This window comes from Pseudopipra pipra, chromosome 1 (assembly GCF_036250125.1).
Source record: "Pseudopipra pipra isolate bDixPip1 chromosome 1, bDixPip1.hap1, whole genome shotgun sequence".
In the NCBI taxonomy this organism is placed as follows: Eukaryota; Metazoa; Chordata; class Aves; order Passeriformes; family Pipridae; genus Pseudopipra; species Pseudopipra pipra.
This window is the reverse complement of record NC_087549.1, coordinates 68,091,663-68,118,972: the sequence shown is the minus strand read 5'-3', so window position 1 is coordinate 68,118,972 and position 27,310 is coordinate 68,091,663. Positions and strand designations below refer to the sequence as shown.

The window sequence follows — 27,310 nt, the reverse complement described above, 5'->3', positions numbered from 1 at the left end:
TTTTTATTTTTGCATAAGCCTAGTTTAGTATGTGCTCAACCAAGGTTATGTTATCTAATGAAAGGAACAGACTTTACTAGACAATTTTACTCTGTGATCCATAACAGGAAAATGCTAGAACACTGATGCTATATTTAAACAAGGTGCATGTTTATAGAAGACAAAAAGAGAATAAAAATGTCTTTTCCTTATCAAAAACTGTTTGATGGCACATTACACACAAGCATGAGTTTAACCAGAAATTGCTTCTTGTGCTGTTGTAATTTCTCTCGAGCTAAGTGTTTTATACCTTCTTTAAGATAATTCAATCACAATCTTTACCCAGACACAGAAGACAGAGTAGAGGTACTGATAGTGTTCATTTGCCTGGAGTCCTAAAAGATACCAGCATTTGGGAAGGGTTAATAAAAGCATCAACAGATTGAGTATGATGAAACTGCACAATTTGAAGTGAGAAAGAAAATAAAATCTTAGTGTAAATCTTTACAAGCGAAGCATAATTCCTGTTCTGGACACAGGCTGATGGCAAATTACCAGTGAAATATTTTTGTTTTGTGTTTTGCAGTGGAAAAAACTAAAACTTTAATTGAAACCAAACCCTTCTGTTTCAGCAATATCTGAAAGAGCAAAAGAGAAAGGTGCTCAAAACTGTGTAATAATTAATAAGTATGTGGTTGGGTCCTTGACAAAGGTGCAATGACACCAGCTCAGGAGTCACTTGAGAATAAAGAAGTTTGATCCTTTTATGTCCTATAATCTCCAAATCCTATCCTGTCCTCCCTTCTAACTCAATAATCACATGTAATTTTTACACAATGAACAGTTCTTAAGGAAGACACTGGGGGGATTGGTCTGGTTCAAGGGGAGAAAAACAAGACAAGATTGCTTTTACTTTATGTGTTTTCCTAAAAAGCTGTGAATGGTCTTTCATTCATCCTGTCATAAAACAAAAAACCCCATCATTTTAGAGTACTTCATAGGATGAGAAAATCCCTTCCCTACTTCCCCAAGATTGTCATTGCTATTCCAAAAGGTGGATAGGGGAATGCCCAAAAAAACCTTGTAGCATCTCCTGTCTCATTCTAGCTCTGCAGCCTTTAGGGGTTTTTTCAAACAATGTCTCTTTGATGTGGCAATTGCTGCATGAGTTCATTAGAAATGGCTTAACACATACTCTTTCTCATCAGAATTGCCTGTATTCATCTGAGAGCCACTTTGACCTGCAATATGCTTTGATTTGTTGTATGAATTGCCTGCTTCTGTGTACAGATTTTTTTTCATTTTTCCTCCTGCTTCTGTACCATGATTGATGTTGGAAATAATAATTTCCAGGCATGAGCCTTTTTTTTTTCCTGTTGACCATTCACTAATCACTATTTGCTTATCCCTGTGTTTTGTTGGTAAACCAGATGAATTTCTTTTTAATTACCTTCTTTCTCTTCATGTCAGAAATGTCACCACAGATAAATGACAGATACATACCACATATGTAACAGCGCACAGTACTTACAATCATTACCCAGTACATTTGCAAAGTTCTGAGAAACTCTGTTTTAAGAATAGTAAATGCATGTATTTCTCTGCTGTTCCTAGCATTACGTGTTCTGTATTTAACTGTTGCTTCCCATGCATCTCAGCTTTGTGATACCTCCCTGTGCCATACACATGCCTTGACTTGGGCAGGTGCTGCTGCTCTGAAAAGAAAGGCAGGAGTTGTCATGTCTTCATTGCAGTCTATAAACCAACTTTTGGGGCCTCAGCACATATGAACTCTTTCTACCTTCCTAGAAAAGGGTGATTAAACTCATTTGGAAAGTTTTGTGTGGTATTCTGTAGGTTGAGTTTCTAAATTTTACATCATTCTCCTTAAAAGAGGCTGCCGTAAGGTTTGGATGGAAAATTAAGCTGACTAGAAACACTTGACTTAGGTGACACAGACGGATTTCATTCTTCTGATCATTCCTGCATTCAGGAACTATGAATAAAAAGGAACTGAAACACTAAGCAGAGTTGTTACCAGTTTTTGGAGTGAAGTAATTGACCTCAAATGTCACTTTGGAATAGAGAGAGAACATAAAGAACTTGGATTGTTTCTGTGTTCTGTAAGGCATTTAAAAATCCTAGTAACATAGAATTTCAAATATTTCCCCTCCTAGTGTCTTTCCCCTTCCTTATTGACACTCCCAAACCCCAATTTGTCTGGGTTATGTAAGGGGTCTCTACAACACATTTTCAAACTCTTGCTGTAGACGTTACTGTTCTTTCCCATGTTTAGCCAGTCGTGCATATTTCTGAGATAGCTGGTCTTTAGTCATCCTATCAGAGGTGGCTCTTCCTGCTTATGCATTCAGTGCTGGGGCTCTTGGCTGTCTTGCTGCAGAGTGAATGTGGGAAATGTCTAATAAGATGCTGAATGCAGTGGAGACATCCTTTTACATAAATACAGGTGAATAGCTTATGAAATACTGAAATGGAGTTGTTCCAGAGATTTGAGAAAAATTGATATTTATCAAAAAATACTGGGATGTTGTATTTGTCAGGTAAACTATATTTCTAAAAGACTGGCTACAAATATGCATCCTTGTCAAAGGGCTTTTGTATGCCATGGATGTGCATACTTGACACTGCCTACCTGGTCAAGAAATAGGGTCACTCTCCCTCTGTTTTGTATGCTTCCTGGTTTATGGGCTCTAAATACCTTAATTTTTACCAAAGTTATGCTATGCAAAGGATATCAACATAAGATTATCCAGATGTCTGTCCTCATCATCATCTGTTTTCCCTATTAAATTTCTGATTTTGAGATGATTCTCTGTGAACAAGAATGTACATGGTCCAAATGCATTTTTACCTTCTAGGGAAGGAAAACAAAAAAAGAAACTGGCATGATTCTGGGAACTGCCACAAAATACAGACACCTTATGCCAGAGCATTGGTAATATAACATTGTCTTGTGTGGTCGTTAGAGGCAAACCTTTTATAGCAGATAGACAGCTCTCATTGCCCATATCCAAGTAATGCTGAAGTTGAAGCAGAACCCTGCGGTTTCTAGTACTGTGTAAACACAAAGTAAAATGGTAAAGTGGTAGAAACAAGCTTTTATTCCAGTATATATACTCTTGTAATATATATATTAGTTTCTTTGTATATGTGGAAGTGTGTATGTGGTGTATATATATGTATCTGTGATTTTACCAGGTGCTGAAGGAGCTTTTGAACTATTAGTGACAACAAATATGACAGAAAAATAGAGCTGATACAAACTGTGGTTGAATCCCAAGTTATAATCTGGAAATGTTATGATACACATCGCAGCTGTGTTCTCATCAACATGGCTTCTATACTTGTGACTGCTGCTTGCTCTAGAACAGATGTATTGGTCACGTAATCTGACCAGTGGATGTTTAAGATTGAACGGAGGCAGCGTTGATGGAAGCGTTCTAGGAGAGAACGTCTCCAGGATGAAGGACCACTGCCTCCCTAAGATCTTGCTTTATGGTGAACTTGCCACCGGCTGCCGCATGAGATGAGCCCCGAAGAAAAGATACAAGGACTCCCTGAAACAACATCTCAGCCTTGGCCATATTGATCACCATAACTGGTCTACTCTGGCCTCAAATCGGGAGGTCTGGAGACACACCATCTATAACGCAGCTGTCTCCTTTGAGAACACACGCAGGATCACTCTCGAGGAAAAAAGGCAACACAGAAAGAACCGTATTCTGCAGAATATACCATCTAAGGAGTCTTTCTGCTGTGCCTTTTGCAATCGGATTTGTCTGTCACGTATTGGCCTCATAAGCCACCAGCGTGCCTGTAGCAAATGTGGATAGAGCCTTCCCAAATCTTCGTTCGCAAAGCCCAGCCATGATGATGATATGATACACACTTTTCATCACGCTTCACTATAGATCTTTGATTTTTTTTTTTTCCCCTTACAGTTCTATCCTTGTACATCTCATGAGATTTATCCAGAGGCAAATAAGCTAAAGCTGTTCTTAGGTCTGACTCCTCTGTCTGAACAGGACAGACATGTTGGGAACAACAGATATGGAAATATATGGAACATCTGATGTACAAAATCCTAGGAGAATCTCAATGCTTTTTTGTTTATGCACATCTAACTTTTTGATAGATAAAGTGAACATTACCTGTACTGGCCTTGGCAGTAGTGCTGCAAGTTCAAAGTGGATCTTGTTAGGACTAATTTTTCTCATGGCAGGTTTTATCTGGCACTTTTTGTAAATCTTCCTTTTCTATCTCTTTTTTCTTTGCCTGTAATTCTTGAAAATTACGTTTTAAGGATACTAAGTCATAGTATAGTCATATGATAGGGTGATTTGTGTTTGAAGGAACCTTAAAAATTATCTTGTTCCAACCCCCTGCCATTGGCAGGGACACCTTCCACTAGATCAGTTTACTCCAAGCCCCATTGAACCCAGCTCTGAATGCTTCCAGGGACAGGGCTTCCACACCTTCTCTGGGCAACCTGTTCCCGTGCCTCACCACCCTCAGAGTTAAAAATTTCTTACTAACATATAGCATAAGCCTACTCTCAGTTTAAAACCACTACCCCTTCTCTTCTTAAAATCCAGGAAAATTACAGGTGTTTCTTTTAGGTGTGATGACACCATTTGATTCTGTTTACTCATTCTGAATAAGAAAATATGAATTTGAGCACAGGTGAGTAGTATGCCATTGTGTGAATGAAGGCCAAAGACATTCAGGGCTGGATTGACAGGAGTGTAGCCACCAAGTTGAAGGAAGTGCCTTTTCCTGTTTGGTGCTGATAACACTGCACCACGAGTTCAGGAGTCCAGTTTTGGGCTCCTCAGTATGAGATAGATATTTACCTACTGGAGCAAGTCCAGCGTGTGTTCACTGTGATGGTGAGGTGGGGTGGAGCACTTGATATATGAGTAAGGGAAGTGGGTTTGTTCACCTAAGATAAGAAGGAAAGTCATATTAGGGCCATTCCAACTTTAATTATTACTCTGAGATTCTCTCAAGCCCAATATTTATGTTTTCCTTTTTCTTGATTATTACAAAGGAAAACATTATATTATAATATTAGATATTACAATATAACCATATAAATACTATATATTTATTTTGTATACTATATTTGTTATTTATTATAATAAATAGTGGGTTTATATGTATATACTATATATATTATGTATTTTATTTAAATATGTATATAAAACCTTGCATTCTGGGAAGGTCTTTCCTCCTTTTGTGAACGGAAGGTGATTTTAGCCCCTTGTGAAACACGAAATTTAACTGCATTACAGGTGCTGGCAGGATGCCAGTGGGCTCTTCCTGCAGCACTACATCTGAAGTCGGAGGCATCCTTGCACCTCACAAGAAAGAAGGGTTCCAGCTTCCGTATGGACCTCTTACTGGCAGGCTGGACACTGGTTGCACTGGGTGTTTCTTTAGCTACAGCACTGCTTGGCTGTATCCTATCAAGCAGATGAGCATGTGACCTGCAGTAAGTCCATGTCTGCACTTGGAATAGGACCCGAAGGATGTGGCTGTAGTAAATCTTCGTTTAAAAATCCAATGCCCATTTCTCCTTTAAATTTAAAAAGTGTAAATCCAAACCAACTACATCTCCCAGAGTAAAATATTTTTGCTTATTTTTCTTTTTCCTTTCTTGTTTAAAAAAAAAATTGAATCCTAAATGTTTAAATCTGACCTTTATAAATATTGCTTTGGTCTTTAAGTCAATGAACTTTGTGACAACATTCCTTGTGAAAGCTAAAATCTTTCCTGACAAGTGATTAACAACCGGGATAAGCCCTTCCATGAGATATGAGTTTTGCAGCCTGTTGTGTGGTATCTTTGGCTGAGTCTGTAATTGTCTAAACATAAAGAGATAAAAAGGAAAGGTGCTGCCAAACTGCACTGTAAAACGTAAAGTGAGAAGGAGGGAAAAGGTTTATAATTTTTCTTCCTTTTACGTTGCCGGCTACATCTTATCTTTAGCCAGAAGATGCTAACATCATTTCCTGTCTATAAATTGGCTTGCACATCATACAAAAACACAATATAGAATCAGAGAATCATAGAATCGATTGGGTTGGAAAAGACCTCCGAGATCATCGAGTCCAACCCTTGGTCCAAATCCAGTCCATTTACTAGATCATGGCACTCAGTGCCACGTCCAATCTGCGTTTAAAAATCTCCAGGGATGGTGAATCCACCACCTCTCTGGGCAGCCCATTCCAATGCCTGATCACTCTCTCTGTAAAGAATTTTCTCCTGATATCCAACTTAAATTTCCCCTGGCGGAGCTTAAGCCCGTGCCCCCTTGTCCTATTGCTGAGTGCCTGAGAGAAGAGACCAACCCCCACCTGGCTAGAACCTCCCTTCAGGTAGTTATAGACGGTGATGAGGTCACCTCTGAGCCTCCTCTTCTCCAGGCTAAACAACCCCAGCTCCCTCAGCCTCTCCCCATAGGACTTATGCTCCAGTCCCTTCACCAGCCTTGTTGCTCTTCTCTGGACCCGCTCCAGCACCTCAATATCCTTCCTGAACTGAGGGGCCCAGAACTGAACACAATACTCAAGGTGTGGCCTCACCAACGCAGAGTACAGGGGAAGGATCACTTCCCTGCTCCTGCTGGCCACGCTATTTTTGATACAGGACAAGATCCCATTGGCCTTCTTGGCCACCTGGGCACACTGTTGGCTCATGTTGAGCTTCCTGTCAATTAGTACCCCCAGGTCCCTTTCTGCCTGGCTGCTCTTCAGCCACTCTGTGCCCAGCCTGTAGCACTGCATGGGGTTGTTGTGGCCAAAGTGCAGGACCCGGCACTTGGCTTTATTGAACTTCATCCCATTGGAATCAGCCCATCTCTCAAGTCTATCCATATGAACTTTCTTTTCTAACTTAATAGCAGTTTTGATACTTCAGTGCTTTGACATTCAAGAATCCTGATTTAATCTCAGAACTGTTAAAATATCACTTTACCAAGCCAATGAGTGTGTATATTGCCTCAATGAGCCTTCTTTTTTAACTAAGCAGTAATATTTAAGATGGAAATTTGGGGTTAATTGCAACAACCAATGTTTGCAAAGTGAGGATAACGGGACCTTTTTTGAGCTAGCATGTCTAAATCTTTTATTGCCCTTCTGATATCTAGTTCTGTTTGAAGTAATAGTGTGATTCTCCGTGGACTTTTAACAGAACTGTGACTATTGAAGCAGATTCACAAAGCAGTTGAGCCCATCTTCAGTACTAAATAAAAACCAGAAAAAATATCCCAGAAGCCATATTAAAAGCTTTCATGAAGTTTTTAACAGTGACTCAAATTATTAGTGATTCACCTACTTGTGAATGAAATATGAAACTTGTTTCTATTGCTCCCATTGCTGTGCCATCTGGGTACATCATGTGAAATAAAGTGGTAGCAGTGGCTGGCAAGAACTCCCGTGACTTCACAAAGGGAAGCAAGAAAGTCAAAGAATTGTTACTCTTTTTGCCTGTTAAGCAATCTCCCAGTTTTGAGATTTAGTTATTTTATTTGCAATGTAGCTGTCTACTATTTAATTTATTTAAAAGGTATGCCCTGCAAACACGTTTTAGAACTCACTCATGAAGCTGTGAGGATCTCCCACTTTGACAATCACCACAGTTAATCACAAATGGGAACTTTCTGAATAGCTCTGGTATTTTGAAAGTTGTGAAACAGTCGGTCTTGGTTGAAACCCTTCCCATTGTGATACCCGACACTTAACATGTCACCAGCAGCATGCATGGGCTGCCACAGACAGGTCAGGCCCACAGGTGGTCATTAAGTGAATATTTAGAAGATAGGCTATGTGAGAAAATTCACTGTGCTTCACATGGGTCCTGGCAGCAGGTATCCCTGAACAGACCTTTCAGAGACTTCTTGGTGCCACGGTGGATAATTAGAGTTGATTTCAGTGTGAGCATGTCAGACTCTGGACTGTTCCTGTGTCTGGAGGTGACAGGCAATCACATGTCTTGGAGGGTCTTTGGCTGGTTGAAGACTTCAGTCTCCTAGAAGCAGTGCAGCTGCTCAATGATTGCCTGCTTCTGTCAAGAAGCACTGTTAAAGCAGTATTAGAAAGCATTGCAGGATGAGCACAAAGATTATGTGGGTTAAGGTAGCTAGTAAGTCCCCAGTATAGGCATTGTGCAGTGAGTCTAGGACTGCAGTGTTTAGTTTTGTCTTTGCCCAAGGTGTCCAAAGCAGCAGACAGGCTTAAAAGTGCCCACAGGGATCTCAAATGCCATTTTCTATTGAGCAGGAAAAAGTATTGTTTCAAACACAGGTTTTCTCAAAGCTAGTGTCTGTGCTGATTGCAAGCAGAATGCGGCTGTTGCAGTTCGAGGGGTTTCTGGGGGGTCACTGCCAGCCGCTCTGTGAAGGTTTTCAGGGCTGGAATCACCCCCCACACACCTGTCCCTCGTGGCAGGGACAGGCGGCGGAGGTACTTAAGCCAGGAAACAGAGACCACGTAGCACGCAGGGAATCCAGCAGCGAAGAAGAGCCTTTATTCAAATTTCCCGCAGCTTATAAGGGCTGCTGGGCCAAGCAGGGGATTGGCCATTTGGCTATCCAATGCAAGGAGACAATATAACTACGGCAACACAGAAACCAATGGTAGACAAGTGAGTTAACAACTTCCAAACCCCGGCACGCGGCCATGGTTTGCACCTTCGCTGGAAAGAAACTCCACTTCCAGCAGTGATTGACTCTTTATTTGGGGAGTTGGATAAGCTCTGAAAATTTGCAAATTGAGGAACTGAACTTACAGTATCCTTCTAGTACCTAAATGGCAAGCAAAACATAGCTTTTCTAATCGCTCCTTTTCTCCAGGACTACTTCTGAGTGGTATTTGTTCCTTAAAATACCATCTGTTAGTTTGGTAAGCACAGGAGGCTGATACCGGCAGACAGCACCCAAAATCAACCAACTTGAGCCTTGGTCTGGTGCAACTGCAATGGGCCTCCCTGAGGCTTCAAAGGATTTGCAACATGGCAGGTGCATAGGGACTAGCTCCTTATTACAGCAGCTGCCATGGCCAGCAGGCATCAGTTTGAGCAAAGATAATGCCAAAGGTTCTTCTTTCTGGAAGAAAAAGAGATTTGCAAAAATAGAATTAAGCCTGGTATATCTCCGACTGACTGCTGTCAAATGGAAATGTATGGGAACTTTGCCATGCAGCATTTATGTGTAAATGCATCTCAGTGTCACCATGTGGCCAAGCCTTGAAGTTTTAAGAACCATCAAAAGCAATATCCAAGATTTCCTTTCTAGGGAAAGGATCCTGATCAGATTAGGAGGTAGGATGTAAGTGGTTATCTGGGAAGTATGTTACTGCTAGAATAGTTTACAGTAATCTGGTATAACTGCTATTTTACAAAGTAACATTACAAAACAAGTGAAGACTTTTTGGAAATTCCTACAATATGTCTATTAAACAATTGAATGCTAAGGGAATGCTAAGGGAAATGTCATTGCAGAGCAGAAACACCATGGTATTGGCCTGACAGGCAAATATGCAGTTGTCCAGTGCAATTTTGGGGAAAGTGATTTGTTGTGTTATTGGGTTTCAATTTCCTTTACTTTCCTTACTATACCCCCTATATCTGCGAAGTATCACTGAAGCAGTGCAATTGCAAATTAGGCTAACCAAGTGTCTTAAGGGACCTGGTCAGGTTTGTTACTGGGATTTCCTGGCTGTCAGCCCTAAAATGAAACAATTTGATAATACATCAAGCCTGAAAGAGTCTAGATTCAACAGCGGAATATTTCTCATTGCCAGTAGTGCCATTGCATTGCATTAAGCTCAATTCCACATGAGTGAGTAAAACCCAGGAAGCTACGGAAATAGCTGGGTCACTGGTGACACTAAAGTCTGTGTTTATAGCAGCAAGCTGCATTGTAGGTCATTACCTTCAAGTCATTACCTCTAGTACATCTCTGTGAGTGGCTGTGTGAACACAGCCTATGCCTGTTGCACTTGCAGTCTTTTTTAGAAAATAGACACAGTTGCTGTCTTAGTATGCATCTATGCTAAATGATTAATGGTGATTTTTTTGCCTCTTAGGAGAGTTGTGTTGAGAAGACTTGAAAAAAATGAGGGAATGGGACTAAGCCAATATTGACAGAAACTGTATATATCTCTGAAACAGTTTAGCAGTATGGTATAATGATTTTTTTTGTTTTTTACTTCGCCTCTGGGTGAGACATTTTAATGACCAGGTGGTTATGTTTCAGAGTGCCTATCAGCTCAGTGTAACAAGACAAAGACATGGACTTTCTGGAACATGCTTTATCTCCGCATGAATGCATCCTAAAGTAGATTTAAAAAATTTGTCAGTTGCAGAGGAGAGAGTAGTGTCCACATTACTGTTGCTGTCTCATTAAAAATCTTACATGTCGTTGGATATATTCGTTGCAGACCAATGTAGAAGAGAAATACAGTAAACTTAGAAATACATGGGCTTTTTTTATGGAGCTTGATTCAAGCACAGTAGGTTGGAAAGTGTGTTTCTGAGACCCGCAGCGTGTCACCATTTATTTGGCTTTAAATCCATTGTTTAGATTGAGGGTATAGCAAATTTAATCTAGAATCAATTGTCACAGTAAAAGCCTTCTCAGCTGGGCATGTAGAACCCTGGCTATTAAAAAATCCTTTCCTTTCACATCTCCTTTTATTAAAAACTCTAAATATTTCCTTAAATAAAGGGCTGTTTTTTCACATACCTTGTCATGCCAAGCAATCGTACTTGATCATCCCTAGAAATTCTCACTCAGCTCTTTTAGTCGAATGATCCTCTCTGGAAATAGGAGATCTGTGATAAAATTGATAGAGTTTGACTATTGATCTCTAGTAGATCAGTTTTACCAATGCTGATTCTTTGATGAACTCTCTCTCCTGGGGTTGTACAAAAAAAAATAAATTTGAAATCTTGCAGGCAGAATGCTCAGTTCCAGTAAATCACACATATCATGACAGGGTGGGATAGCTGGAGTTTAAACACACTTCCTCCCAAGTTCTGTTTAATAGTGAAGATCAATCTATTTAGTAATGTAAGCATTAAACAGTAACATAATAAGAAGAGAAGGAAGTGTAAGGAGGAAATTATCCCATCGTACAGCATTTTGACAAGATTAAAGGCTTACAGCGAAAGGAGGAAATAAATGTGCTGAGAAATAGAGAAATATATGCTTTGTTAGTTTGGTAGGTTCTTAGTACATCAAGCCTTGGACACCAGCATTGGGGATATGCATAGGTGGGATATTCAACCTTTTGTTACATGTGGCAGTGTTAAGCTTTCATTTAGATTCACTGACTGTTGGGACTTCCCTAGAAGAGCACTGTGTCCAGTGAATGAAATTTTCAGCCAGCTGGCTGCCTTTCATTTCTGCAGTGCTGTCACGGCTTAATCTCGGCTGTTTGTCTGTTATTACCAGATGTGGACTGCTGCACTTGCATCTTGCCCAGTGTCATTTCACACATCTGGAAGTGCTGTGGTTTGCAGTATGACAAGTTGCACTCTTTTCTTCTAGTTTCGCCTGGTGGTAAAGACAGCGCTGAAGCTGCTGCTGGTGTTTGTGGAGTATACTGAATCCAACGCACCGCTTTTAATCCAGGCAGTATCTACTGTTGATGAAAAGAGAGGTGAGTAGCCTTACTTGGGGGTTGCAAAATTCCAGCATCACTGAGATCAAGGTGGCATTTCGTCACTGATTTCAGTGGCTATAGAGTTGCTATCATGATGCCTGCTTTGTGCAACATATCCTTCATTTCTTGATTAACAGCATATTGTGTTTTTATAATCTACGATTGTCTGAGGAATTAATTATAATGAGAAAGTGAAGAGTGAAAAGATGAGGAACTCGATTGCCTCCCTGAGTACCACAGTCATTGCCCCGTCCCTGCACCCACATGCAAAGTAAACCCCCTTGTATCTTCCAACCTCAGAGGCTCCTCCAGGCAAGGCCACTTCCTTCTGGGAAGCAGCAGTCTGATTTAGAAGAGAAAATGATATCTAATCAGTGTAATCCCTTTGAAGAGAAAGACGAGGTCAGTAATAGTACAGGCCTTATAGTAAAAGCAAAACCATCTGTTGTTACATTAAAATAAAGCCCTTGAGCAGATATTTTACTATGAAATCTGTTACCCTTCAGGCTCATGAAAAATACTTGAATATGTATACTGTATTTTTTACAAATAAATAGAACAAAAATGATTCTTTCTTGTTCTTCCCACAAAGCCATCACTAAGCTCCTGGGGCATTCTCTCTTGATGCAAAACATTCCTTTGCCTCAAGGAGCGTTTTTGAGGTTAGGAGATCCATTGTTGTGGTCTCAAACATTGAGGTTGAAAGCAAGGTTCCCTCTGTGGAGCAACTGCCTCCATGCTGAACTTGTTTGAGTGACTTGATATGGTAAAAGTGAAACAAGAAAATGTTGGGGGTCGGGGAGAAAAGAAAGGTGGTGCCAGAAATAGGAGAAAGGAGCCAGATTTTGCTTTCAACTATCAGAATGCATTGAGAAGGAAAAACAGAAATTGTCTCTTATGGCAGGGAAGCAGGCAGGGGCAATTCAAAATCAATGAACTCTGCAGGTTGGCTTTCTGTTTTGAATTAAAACCATTAAACCTTACAATGCCATAAGCATAAATGTAATTACAATATTCATGTAATTGTGAGTGCGATGATTTCTTTTTGCAGTCATTCTTAGGATTTCCTCAGCTTTCTGAACTCACTGGTATTCTCAACATGTGCAAAGTGCCATCTGTTCACATGCTGGTAAACCTCATTAAAGAAAAAAGAGAAAGGAGGACTCTAAACTAATTACTATGCTTTGTGTATTCCCTTCTGTATCTGTAGAACAGCCTTAGACAAACATTTACATGTCCCAAAGTAATAAAACAACTTAAGTAGCCACATAAGACTTGAAAAAAACCTGATGTGTGTAGTTAGATGAGTATATGTTAGGAGCATGATGAGAGGTTTTATGGGAATTCTCATACCTGTGCTTTGGTGGATTGTCTTGAAAATAACCCAAATATCCAGTTTTCCCTTCTTCCTTTTTTTAAAAAAATTACTTTAATTGAGAAGTTGTACTTAGCTCCTTAAGAGATTTTTTTCTGGTTTTATATTTAGTTCCCTTTTTAGGTCATCGATGTAATAGTCATAGAGTCATTTTGGTTGGAAAAGACTTTCAAGACCATTGACTCCAACCATTAACCAAACACCGCCAAGTTCATCACTAAACCATGTCTCTCAGTGATACATCTACACGTGTTTTAAACACCTCTGGGGATGGTGACTCCACCAGTTCCCTGGGCAGCCTGTTGCAAAGCTTGACACCCCTTTCCATGAAGAAATTTTTCCTAATATCCAGTCTAAACCTCTCTTGATGCAACTTGGGGCTATTTCCTCTCATCCTGTCGCTTGTTACCTGTGAGAAGAGGCTGACTCCCACCTCACTACACCCTCCTTTCAGGTAGTTGTAGAGAGTGATAAGGTCTCCCCATCAGCCTCCTTTTCTCCAGGATAAAGAACCCCACCACTCTCAGCCACTCCTCATAAGACTTGTGCTACAGACCCTTCAACAGCTTTGTTTCCCTTCTCTGGACACACTCCAGCACCTCACTGTCTTTCATGTAGTGAAGGACCCAGAAATGAACACAGGATTTGAGATGCAGCCTCACCAGGGCTGAGTACAGGGGGATGATCACTTCCCTGGACCTGTTGGCCACACTGTTTCTGATACAGGCCAGGATGCCATTGGCCTTCTTGCCCACCTGAGCACACTGCTGGCCCATGTTCAGCTGGCTGTCAACCAGCATTCCTGGATCCTTTTCTGCTGGGCCACTTTCCAGCCACTCTTTCCCCAGCCTGTAGCGCTGCATGAGGCTGTTGTGTCTGAAGTGCCAGGACCTTTTTGATCCTCATACAATTGGCCTCATCCCATTGATTCACCCTGTGTCATCAGTCCTTCCTGTCCTCCAGCAGATCAACACTCCCATCTAACTTGGTGTCATCGATCTCAAACTGACTGAGGGTACCCTAAATCGTCCAGATTGTTGATAAAGATATTAAATAGGACTGCTGCCAACACCAAGCCCTAGGGAATCCTACTAGTGATCAGCTGCCAGCTAAATATAACTCCATTCACCACTATGCTCTGGGCCTGGCCATCCAGAAGTTTTCTACACAGGAAACAGTGCACCTGTCCAACCTCTGAGCAGCCAGTTTCTCCAGGAGAATGCTCTTGGAGACAGTGTCAAAGCCCTTCACTTTTAGCTGTGGATGTGCTATGTTTTAATTTATATTTTTAAATTGAGGAGTACCAACCTTTAATGACTGACAGAACAGAAATACAGAGGAAGAAAAAAAGCAGTGTGCCTTTTCTTCAACCATTGTCATAAATCTCACAGGTATGTAATTAGGTTTAGCACTGCTTTGATAAAAGTCCAGTGTTTCATGTACATACAAGGTGATGAGATATGACATAATTCTTCAACATGTGTACCACACGTGATTAACATAAAGTACCCCATATTAACTCAGCCTGGTTTCAAAGCAATCCCATCTGTGGTTTCTATGTGTGAATACATCCATATGCAAACTGAAGTACAGAGATCCACAGAAGTACCAGCTTTACTCTCAGATGCAAGCAGACCATAAGTGAATAACTGCATGGCCCTCATCATATAGGAAGTAGCTTCTACTTACAGTTCCATCTAGCTCCCCCCTTCCTCCCACTCTTTCTTGTTTTAGAACCCCAGAGGAATATGGTCTCTTTTCAATTTAAGCATACCAGACTACATAGGCTCTGGAAAGTGGAGCTAGCATTGCACTCTGCTGTCTAGGGCTGCTTTATCATGAGCATATTTTAGGTCAGAGATTAAAGCCCCATGACTGATCTGGACACTGTCACGTACTAATTTTGAATTATCTGCTACCCAACCTGTTATCTTATTTGTAATTATCTGCTATCCAACTTGTTATATTATTTGTAAATGGCCCTCATTATCAGTTCTCTGCTTTTCCTGCCATTTTATTCGTAGTTAGATATGCACTAAATTAATGCCCGTGCTCTGGGTAGGAGCATCTGGAAGAATGTAAGTTCACTCATATTTAAATAGCCTGGAGTACAAGATGTTGAGGTCTTTCAAAGCATATTAATACCTTTCCATCTTGTGTCTGTTGGAGACAGACGCTCTCTAAGTTGATAGCATTACTCATGTAAGTTTCTGCTCTTGTGCAAGGTTCTTCCTGCTCTATATATACTGTGCACATCCTTTGTAGCTGGGATGTCAAGATTTTGTGTATGACATGAATTGCACCATTAAAATAAGGATTTAAAGAGGAAACTGAGTAAAGTCTGAAACTTAATGGCCAATGTTATTCAATAAATAGAGTGTATTAATGTAATATAGGCTTAGCTGTTGCAGCCTCACAGTTTTGTGTGTCTATGCACCATGCTTGATTACTCGGAACACTGTAAGTAGCATGAGGGTTGAGGCTCCAGCCCTCCTGTGAGAATGGCTGCAATAAAGACCTCTGTCCAGTGATAAGCCTGTAAAGGGCAGTCGAGCAGTTCTCATTTTACCCATTAGAAGGCAGGAGAACACACACAAAACTCGACCTCTGCTGCTTTACTTCACAGAGCCTGTTTCATCACTCCTATCAATTTTTCCACAAGTTTTGCATAAAAGTCATAACCTTATGGGAACATCCCGATCTGTTCCCAGAAGAATCCCTGGGATGCTACATCATCATTCTTCTACATCGGGATTGACTGAAGGAGAAAATTCACCTATTCCCTAACTAGAATCAACAGGAGGCGGTACTGTCAATGACTTTGATAGAACTATTCTAATATGTACCAGATTAAACCTTTCTTTTCAAATGCTGTTTTCTTCATTATGATCCCAGTCTGAACAGGTCTCTCTTTACTTTAAGCATACTGGGCTGCACAGGCTCTGGAAAGTGGATCTGAGAGTGGATGAGAGCAGACACCTGCTCTCGATCTGCACATATCCCATGTTGTCTGAATCATAGGTTGGAAACTATAGGCCCTCATTATATCTTAGCAAGGACTATTAACCCAACTACAGTAACGCAGTAAGTTCATGGTGCAACTTCCACACCAGAACTACCTTGTCCCTGGGTGGGTAGATGGCCTTATGGCTATTTCCATGTTCACTTCTTGTCTGTTCAGATTGAGATCATAATGGGGAAAATATAATTTCAAAGGAAAGGTTTCATCTAGTATAGAGTGTAGCTTTATCAAAGTCATTGATAGTACTGCCTCCTCTTGACTGTAGTTAAGGAATAGATGAAGAATTTGGAATTAAAACCTAGATTTTGAAAATTGTCTAAGTTTAGTAGCAGCAGCATAATGAAAGCCTCTAAAAGATAGATGAGCTATTACAGGGCTTTACTTGCCTTTCAGCTATTTACTTGCCTTACAGCTACTTGCCTTACTAGTAAGTGTGCCTGATTAACAATTTTTAAAAATTGTATTCTAAAATAAAAAAGCAGTACGTGTAGAAGAAAATTATATATCATTCTTGCAGGAAAAAGCGAGGTGACCCTGAAATTATTCTTTTGTAATAATCAAGAAGTATTGAGACATTCAAGAAAAATAAATCAAACACATGGATGCTGTCTAAAAAACAAACCAGTATTATTCCAATAAGAATAAAACCTACCTGCAAAAATAAAGGCAGATTTCGCTAGAAGGACTCTCACTAAATAATGCAGTGGATTAAATAATTCATTTTTTATGTTGTTACCAACTCATTTTTGTTTCCAAATGGTATTGTTATAAGTTAGACTTGCGTGGTTTCCCTATTTTGTTTCTCTTTCTTATTTCCTTCCATTTTTTATTTTTTCACGGGAAACCACAGGAAGGCATTTTTGTAGTGAGGATATCATTCCTGCTGATCATATATCATTTGTGAGCTGAGTGAATTTGTTCCACATGTCTTTGAACATGCACTGCCCAAAATGTCTGGCAATATAGAGAACCTGGTAAAGAGGTGTCTAGTGTATTTTCATTACAGACATGTATTTGAATTAGCATTTAATTAGTAATGCACATAAATACTTCTGGAGAGCTGAGAATTAATCCCCTTCCTTCACTGATTTTGCTTGAGATAAAGAAGCTCTGATTTATTATTCAGTAGTAAGGATCAGAGGCTGTCTCAAAGAAAGGGGGAGAGAAAACAGGAGAAATATTGCTGTCTGCACATATATTAGTAGACAGGTTTTCCACATGCTGCACTGCCATTGCCTTGAAAATGCAGATCCTTGGTTAGCAGAAATCTGATGTCTGTGTAGCGGGGTATATATGTAAGGTATCAGCTTGATTAAACAAGGGCTGTTATCACTGTGAGAGTAATGCAGAGTTTAGACCTCAGGGTTACTGATCAGTCAGCAACAGGTGGTTGTGATGGCACATTTGCATTTTACTGCCTGATTATACTCAGCTCTCATTCCTATAATGTTATGGGATGTGGACTGTTGAAATACTCTGTTTCCCTCTGAAGTTCAAAGACTCTAACAGTTACACTTGTGTAGTTGAATTGAATATCTCCAGGATAAGGTTAGCTCTCTACTTCGTCCTCCTCACCTCTAACTTTACTCCAAACAAAACACTGAATTATAGTCTTTCAGTATTTACTTCACTTTTCATAGATAAAATTTAGTAGATGCAACCATCTTGCCATTTAGCCAAATAAAATAGGATGGTTTTACACAGTACCTTCCACACAAGAGATTGTCTTGAGTCTGATGTTTTTAGCACAATAACTCACTAGGCCACTAGGGTTTGGTTGTCAGATAAATATGCAAATTCAAATCCATATGCAAATCAAGCAAGTATGTCATAACTAAAAGCACAAATTTTGACCTTACTTAGTGGAAAATGAGAGAAATGTGTCTGAAAATTCTGTAGATGGGTTTCTTATTAAAATAATTTGAGAATGAACCACAGCAAAATTCTTTTCCCCTCATTGATCATTTCTTTTATTTCTTTAACCTGTAATTTGAGAAGACTGTTTCTCTGCCACACTGTTTTGTTACCTTAATGCAGCATAATTCAGCAATAGCACCAGGAATATGAGCAACAGGCACACTGAAAGCATAGCTTACAGGGTTTTGCTGAAGATTTATCAAAGCCTATGTGAACCTATATCAGGTTCAGTAAAATTCCTCCCACCTGATTTTTAGAAGTTCTATGTCAATCACACTGGGCTAACAAAGCTTCCTTCATCACCAAGGAAGAGAATTTGGTACCTTTGGAGAAAGTCTGCCTGGCATACTTTAGATCCCTGGATTAGGCTGCACTGTAGTTTTCATTGTCTACATTAACTTCATTCTCAGGGAAGCCGGAGAGACTGTAGAGAAAGCTGGATCTTTCCACTGGAACTTTCCTCTGGCCACATAAACCATCTTGTGCTGCTTCTTGGATAAGTGTTGATGCTATAGCTTTCCATTTTGATCCCTGTAACCAAGAGTTTCTGCTTTTCCTCTAGGAACCAAGCCATGGTCCAACATCATGGAGATACTGGAGGAGAAGGATGGGGTTGATACCGAGCTACTGGTTTACGCAATGACCTTGGTTAACAAGGTTTGTTTACTTTTTTAGCATAACTGGTGGGCATAGTGTTTTCAGTTGTATGATAAACTTCCCTGTTGAGAGCACATGACAGAGACCTGTCATGGAGAAGTTGCAGATCATGCTGTAATCAATCAGCACACTCTTGTTACTTGTGCTGCAGTCACCCAAAGGCAGTGGCTGGGAGTAGAATTGCTATTTTGCTAGATGCTGTGTGGAACTGTGGTATGACATGGTTCCCAATGCCAATGCTGCAGTGCTAAATGAAAACTCAACAAACTAACTCAACAGATTATCCAGCGGGAGAAAGCAAGCAAGTGCTGGTGAAAAGAACACATGCTCACAAAGGCTTGCGTTGTACACAGTTTTCTAGTTCAGATAGTTTAGGTAGTTTTTTTTTAATGCAAACTAAGTATGATGAATGTAACAGGTCTGACTGCTAATAAGAGTACTTCTGCTTAAAAAAGTAAGTTTACATTTTTTTCTTATTTCCTTATATTTTATGGTGACCTGATTTACAAGTAATAGTCTTACAGTTAAATCAAATGTTTTCAGAAGTATTCACTTGTGCTATTGAGCAGAAAAAAATTGAGAAAATGGAAAGGTCCATGACAGTTAAAAATCAGCATCTAATCCTAGACAAATCTTAGGGTAACTAAAATTGAAGATTAATTTTTAAAGGGACAGAAGATCAGCATACTACTGGCAAATCAAACTAACTGTGTGGTTTATGGTTATACTTAATAGGACAGAGTATTTGGAAATATTATTATTACTCATTATATTCACTTGAAGATCCTGAGTTTGTTGGCTGACAGTTTATTAGGGTCTTGGCTACATGGTAGGGGTTGTGGGTTGCTCTGTTGTTGATGTTATTTATAAAATGATTTCTTAATGGCAGATATTGTCCAGCAAATATGCCTGAGAAGGACTAACCTCTTCTGGTGACATTTCTGACATTACTCTACTTTTGCTTAGAGTCACCCTTGCTCCTGCTTCCATGATAGTAAAGTTCCTCTTGAGTTTAAAAGACCACCTTATCTTATGGCTCTACTCTTTCTGAAAAAGCATCACCAGTTACATATGCTTCTGTCTGTAGCTGCTATTAAAGGCAAGGTGACCCAGTCTTTAACAGCTCCACTTTACACCTTGGTTTTCTTGTGTACCGATTCCTGTTGCTGAGATAATTCTCTTCATCATTTGCACAGTTGTAATCTACCTAGTAGTGTTTGACTTCCTCAAAGATTTTGTTCTCTGTTGACTCTTTTATTATCCTATAGTTGATTCCTTTAGTCTGAGTTTTTCAGTACATTTAAAGCTATTTTTAGGACAAGATAGTTCTTTAAAAACACACAAAAAAAGAAAGCATCTCACAGTCAAAGGAGCAACGCAGTTACGAAGATCAAGGAAGAGAGGAATCCCACAAATCCACACTTATAATTATGATCTGGCTTATGGGCAGCTTTATGATGTTTTTAATGGGATATTTTTCATGATTATAGAGAAAACAGCAAGCAGCATGTAACAGTTGTAATTTTTTCCCCCACAGAGAATACAAAGAAGGCTCAGATGGTTTCAACTTTTCTAGGCAAGGAAACAGCAAAGTTTTCAGAGCAGGCAGAGTCCTCGTGAAGGATTTGTCTTAAGGAAGCCTACTTCTACTCCGTCTTTCTCCGTGTATACATTTACAGACTGTTTTCCTTCCTACTTAAGAGCTCAAAACACATCTACTCAGGCATAAAAATTGCTCCAGTCCTTTTATCCTCTCCCTCCGTTTTGCTGATGATTAACCAATTTACTTAAGCTAACATTTCGTTAACGCTCTCTTAATCTGTGAAGATTTAGGCATTAATGAATCTCTTAAATGAGAGTGATACCAATGCTGCCACATTGCAGATATGCAGATATGTCCGGTTATGTATAGTTCTGGTATAACTTTTGTAATCTTCCTTGGGTTAGTTCCTATGATCTGTTAGATCTTATTCTTATCTCTACTTCCTTATGTTTATTACTGAAGTCTGGATAGATTAAAGTCTTTGTGTTTCCTTTGTATAAAAGAACTTCACTAACTACTTATCAAATGCAGAAAAAAAATTCTGTGTTGCATTTAATTCGCTTTCTATTCAACTGCTATAAAACCTCTTCATCATTGAGATTACACTGGAAGCTTTGTAAGTTTTAAAACTACTGCTGATTTTCTTTTTACCTGTTATTAATATTGCTTAAATAGATAAAATAATTACAAGTTACATAAAAATTAATATGTATTAGCGTAGTCAGATTAAACACCGAATGGTTTTTAGAAGGTCCAGTATAATTTTAGAATTTAAGATCCAGCTTCCAGTCCAAGTGGGAGCCTAGAGTACCACCCACCAGTAGTCCATAAACTACAGTTAAAAAAGTGCTGTTTCAGGTCAGTGTGGTGTTAATACAGCAGCTGGCACATCAGTTACTGATGACCTGCCTTGAGAACATCGCAACTGCTGCACTGCAACAATGATCATCCCAAGTCCTGTGTCTGACATTGGCCCTACCAGATGTTTTTAGGAGTTGTGGTTCCTGGGAAAAATAAGAGAGGATTCTTCCTATCCCAAAACAGCTGAAAATTTGGCTAATGCCCTAAAGTGTGTTTATTCACCATGTAGTGCTTTTCACCATAACATGTAGGATTTAGCTTATGTCTCTCTCTCTAGTGCGTGAGCCTGCTAGTGGAGTGCAGGCTGTTGGGCATTTGGTAGCCAAGGCAGGACGCTCGTATTACTTGAACTTTCATGAAACATTACACACCAAATGGACTTCCTGTTGTCTATATCATCTCTGCACCACTGCATTGTACTGTGATTGTTTTGTAAATTACAAAAGTCACCATAATTACTAGTTTTACTAACAAGTGTTAGCCATTTTAAAAACTGCAAATACATAGAGCCTTTCAGTCTGGGGCTAATTTATGTCAGCATTTGTTCAGAGACATAACTGAGGATATGTAGTGATAAGAATACTCTGCTATTGCCAGCTAATTATGTTGTCTATAGGTCTTATCATTTAGGATCACATTTGGCTGATATACTACCATAAAGCTTTTCCTTTTTCCACTCCTAATACAACTTCATGTTTTCTTACCTTTCTTTCTACTGGGACTTTTAAAGGTAGTGGTAAGAAAAACATATTGTTGAGGGTTTGGTAAAATGTTGTTAAGAGGATATATCAGGCTCAAAACTTTTGGGCTGGGTTTTTGGTTTTAATTTAGTTCACCATTCCAAAAATAGCCACTTGAGAGGGAAGAGCTCAAAGCTGTAAAGCCTTTCTTGCAAGGGCTTGAGAAAGCAACTTGGAAAATCACACAACACACCAATAAAAATCTTAATTCAGGGATGTTTCCTCAAACCAAAACTGGATAGAGGCATAGGAGTGAGTCTTGACATTTATATTCATGCTTTGTTTTTACACCTGAGTTCTGAAGAGTTTTGGATTTGACATCTCATTTTTGGTTGAAGATAGCAAGACCGTAACAAAATTCAGCAAACAAACCACAGAGTATGGTTTAAACATGCTTCTCCAAGTGTCTAAATTTTAATTCTCTAGACAGGTTTTCATTTTTTAAGGTTTAGTCTTCAAAACACGAAGAACTATTTGGGACTTGTATGTGTATTTTGATATTGGAGTATCAGTTTGAATTTAACCAGGTACTTAGGAAGGAGCAAAGGCTCTTGAAGGACCTGTTCAATCTAAGATCTCCAGTCTTCTGTTAGCAGTTTTTGTTTCCTTTATAAAGCCACCAAGAAAATGGGGGTCCACTCTTGTTTTCTAATATCACAACCCAGAATTAATCAGTCATTTATGCAAGCACTTCACATTTCTTGTGTTTATTTCCTGAAAAAGTGTTTTTCCTATGATAGATTGAACTGACCTCGTTGAGACACCAGTAGTGCCCTTTTACGTTCCATATTATAATGTTAGAAATTGAATCTAATATGCTTTAGGCTCTGAAAGTGAGTCTGTGAGTTCCATGACAAACTGTGCAAAGGAAAAATATTTGATTTCTCTAGCTGAGAGTTCAACTGCCCAATTCTGGCCAGTAATATGCAGTGAAAATTAGATTTCCACTGCTCTGTGATTTAAAATTATATTAACAAATAAAAGGCTGCTGACAAAAGCAGTTGCCAGTAAATACTACCTTATGCTGCTGTTTTTCCACTCTACAGCTTGCCTTACCTTGGATTTTAAAAAAGGTGTATTTGAACGTGGGTGATCTGCATATCAATGTTAAGACCATTTCCTGACATTTTTAGAAGTAAATGCTCAGAAGATATGACTCTTTATCCCCTCTTTTGCAAATACAACATTACATCTTACTGTGCATGAAGGCCCTCAGGTCAGAATAGTTTCAGTTTACATCTTTCATTTGCAAAAGAAAGCCTGATAGTTGAACACCATTTTCTGTTATAATATTTCCATATCCATGTTAAAGCTCCATTGAATTTGCAGTGTGATAGCTTCATTTGCTGAATCCTCAGATTTTTACTCAGTGTTAGGTGTCAGTTTAGGAAGGAACAAAATATATGTGGTATCTGTTTGCAGCACTTTTCAGGAAGTTTTAGTTTCATAGTCTTCTGTGGGTTTTAAACAGAGGCTTAAGTACTGTCCTGGACAGAGACAAATTTTTAATTTAAGCCTGAACATATAACCCGAAAACTTCATTGGTATTTGTGCTAAGAATTCCTGTTGTGGTGATTTTCACCCGGCAATTTTACCAGTCCTGTAATGACTGAAGAAGAAAATGTTGCTGTGTTTTGTTTAGTTAGAAAAAAAGATAGATTAAAAAGTACCTTGTTGATGCACATATTCCAGTGCTTCACATCGCAGGAAAGAGGTGTTTAAAGGACAGATATGTCAGCTGCCTATTCCTCTCTCATTAGTCATGTAATTCAGACCCATTTTTCTGAATGTAAAGCTTCTTGGTGTAGGGAGGCAGCCCAGAGCAGCTGCTCTTTTCTGCACTCTGCTGCTCAGAGCCACTTTGGAAAACCAGTGTTCACAGAGCACAGTTCATTTTATTCAAGGCATGAGAAGTTGAAACTCTTTTTGGAAAGGGCCCGGGTTTTGCTTCTCTGTCTCTTGCTCTTTCTCTCCTCTACTGGGAATATAGATAAGTTACTTAACTAATTAAATGGGAGAGAGGAAACTACTTTAGAATAAACATCCCTCTGGTGAACTACTCCAGAATAACCGTGTTATTTCCAGTCTGCATTCTCAGGTATTTTGCAGAAACAGCTCTGCACAGACTGGTTCTTGTGAGGACGTGTATGTTGCTCTGCAAGTAGGTTGCACAGTATGGTCAGTAGTTTCTGCTTAATATGCACAGGATTACACTAATTTTTCTGAATCATCCATAAGGAGCAGTAAAAAATCAGTACAAAGTGAGTAGAAATCAGTGGCTCAAGCAGTTAGTTTTCAATAGCCGTTATTATTAGCATTCTTTATTTTCTAGTGTGCAAAAGCTCCTCTACATTGTCAGTGGTAACAACTTACCATATAATCAGGAATTAATAACTCTTTTAACATTTTATAGGAGTTAATGAATACCTTTAATATGACTTTTCAAGTTGAAAAGGAGGAGAAGATTCACTATCTCTGTAATATAAAACAATTTGTGCACAGGGGAGATGACTGCTGCTGCAGGTGTGGAGGACAGTAGGCACATGGTGCAGGATATTTCCTGCTGTCCTGACATCACACAGCTGTGCATTGGACTTTTTCTTCTTAAGAGCTAAACTTACAGGAATCAGTAGGAAATCAGCTTTACTCATTTCAGCTAAACTGGTTTTTTTCTCCTTCTTTGCTTTTATCTCTGTGTTTGATGCTTTGACATTCTCTGTTCTTTAAATCTGTACTTGAATGAAGTCAGGAAGAATCCAACTGTGTATTTTAAAGGCCCACATTTTCCATATTTTTTTGTATGAAATAACAACATTGATTTGTTTTGCCAGTTATTCATTTTTCTACACAGTGCACAGAGTTGTTTGTTAAAAGCTGTGCCACTTGTTTTTTATTTTCTAGCGGTGTCTCTAATCCCACATCATGGGTTTTACTTTATTGAAATCATGCATAGCACCACTTACCACCTGCTTTTAAAATCCTTTGTTTAATTCTTTTCAAAACAAACAGATTTAAATGTTTTTCCTTTGATTCTTAGACGCTGTCGGGATTACCAGATCAAGACTCTTTCTACGATGTGGTGGATTGTCTGGAAGAGCTAGGCATTGAAGCTATTTCACAGAGACACTTGAACAAGAAAGGAACAGACTTGGACTTAGTTGAGCAATTTAACATTTATGAGGTAACATAACATGCCCTGTTTTATGCATCTTACAGCTTGCGCAAACTTCAAAGCCGAGAGGAGGGAGGGAATGTAACCTAGGTGAAATTTGGTTATCTATTTTATTTTAAAAGAAAAACATCTGGTTGCTAGAAGTATTATACACATTTGTATATGTGACCTACAGTACATAGCTGTATTTAATGCAAAGGCATTTCATACTAAAGCTGGGGCCTACTCCAAGGCAAACCAGCACATTTACTAGCCTTCTTTCTGCAACTGCTAGTTACACATTCTGAAATAAGTAGAAGTTCTTTCCATATGCAAAAGTATTCAGCTTGTGAAAAAGATTCGACTGAGCTCAACTTCACAAATACCACTTGTTCTGCAACTGAATATCCAGCAAGTCCTTGTTTATGAGTTTACACTGGACCAGATCCTATGCAGTTTGCAGCAATGGAGTAATGAGTGACTCCACATTTACCACCTAGGTATAAAATAACTACTTTTGAAGCATTTATATGTAAGAGTAGGATATCCAGTTTCTTAATAATTAGCCTCTTTTCAGACTTTGGAAAGTGTTGAAATGGGGAGGTTTAGGCTGAAGTTAATGTAATGTAAGTGTGAATTCGTGTTCTGGTGAAATGAAATTAAATTACTTCATCTCTGCCGAAGTCCAGTGAAGGATTTGATAGATTTGATTCTACATTTCCTTCATCAACTCTACATTCATGCCACTTCACTAACTTTAGCAGAGTTAAGTTTTATATACATCAGTTTTCAGGAAGAGCCAGGCCAGCATAGGAACAAGGGAATGAAAGGGCACCATATCCTTTCTTTTTCTGAGGCTTTGACTTTTTTAAATATGGTGATTAATCTTAAAAACAGAAGTTTTTTGTGTGTGCTGAGCCTACTGAAAGACTTGTTTGCAAAATTAGGAGTTAACTTAGTTGGGTACCAGCTTTCTCTTGATGACCAGATTAATTCTAGACATGCCTATGCAGGTTCTTCTTTTTCTCTGCCAGTGTTGGTTTTTATATTAAAAACCTCTTCTTCCTCACAGAAACAGATTTTACACCCTAAGGAGAGATATCTCACTTCCCCTCCCCCTTTTTTTTTTTAAGTCACTTCTGGTAAGAATTATCAGAATTACAGGACTAATAGAAGCAAGAAGATATGCGTTCTTCTGATCACCCACATTGCCCTCTTCTGTACCTCTGCCTATTTGAGTCAATCTTTCTCATGTAAGAATTACTTAAATGTTAGGCTGCATTTCAGATGAGATCCACTAGTAACTTTGTTCTTTCTGCCAGGGATATCTCTCCTCATGTACCATAAGACAACACTTGCTTTGTTTCTGTTAGAGGTATGTCCCACTGGCGTGTCAGTGGTGTGCTGTAGTTTGAGATACTCGGGTACTGCACCCATACTTTAGTCCTCTACTATTTCTAACACTTTCTAAAGTGTTAGGTGGTAACTTCAACTTGATCACTGCAAGTGTCATGTCTGAACATGAGGAAATATTCAGTCAGTCAAAGCATGAGATTTTTTTTTCTGTTGATTTCACTAAAGTCAAAACTTCATCTAAGTATTTTGGAAGGAAATAAAGGACACTGCTCAGCGTCCTTGAAAGTTAAGTCTTACATTAAAAAGAAAATGAAGACAAATTAGGAGATACATAAATGTGTTGTTACAGGTCCTGTAATGTTCTATACAAGGCATTAGTATATAATTCCATGATTAATGCTGCCACGCTGCACTAATGGATAGACAGCAGCTTACGGGGAAAACTGTAGAAATAGCAATGCTAATAGGAGTTAATCGTGTTGAGATCAGTAAATTTTTAAGCCAAGGAGTGAAGACCTGGGATGCCTAAAGAAACTGTGTCAGAAGCCTCGGGTTTCTTCCTTTCTTTCTCAGATGACACTGAGGCATGAAGATGGAGATGAGAGTGCTGACCCCCCTCCCAGTGGGCGCAAGGATCGGAGAAGGGCCAGCCTTGGTGCTGGTGAGAGAAGGGGGTTAGAGCGCCGACGGAGCCGCAGGCACTCAGTACAGAATGTCAAAAGCACTTTATCAGCCCCTGCGAGTCCATGTGGCCAGTCCAGCTTCATGCTGGGCCATGGACAGCGCGTTGACGAACTCAGTGAGAGGTAAGTGCATGAGCTGAGGAATACTCCATTCTTCTCCCATTACTTTCCCTTATGTTCATTGCACTTTATTAATATGACAGACTTTTCCTTATTTTCCTCTTTTCATTGAAATAAAAAAAAACCACCACCACCAAAAAGAGATGGATTTGTAGGTGACTTACTTACATAGCTAAGTTCTTTGGCACCATCCATCCTAAGTAAGTCGACCCAAAT

The 27,310-nt window shown here is 39.3% G+C and overlaps 1 protein-coding gene across 10 annotated transcripts in view; it reads left to right on the top strand.

The window, feature by feature from the left end:
• The window catches only part of FHOD3 (formin homology 2 domain containing 3), a 386,896-nt gene that overhangs the window by 245,359 nt on the left and 114,227 nt on the right, over positions 1-27,310 (top strand). For all 10 annotated transcript variants that reach the window (XM_064660232.1, XM_064660222.1, XM_064660212.1 and 7 more), the window contains exons 7-10: positions 11,555-11,666; positions 18,546-18,640; positions 24,822-24,965; positions 26,865-27,097. In XM_064660232.1, coding sequence (XP_064516302.1) covers positions 11,555-11,666; positions 18,546-18,640; positions 24,822-24,965; positions 26,865-27,097 — 584 coding nt within the window. The remainder of the gene's footprint in view (positions 1-11,554; positions 11,667-18,545; positions 18,641-24,821; positions 24,966-26,864; positions 27,098-27,310) is intronic.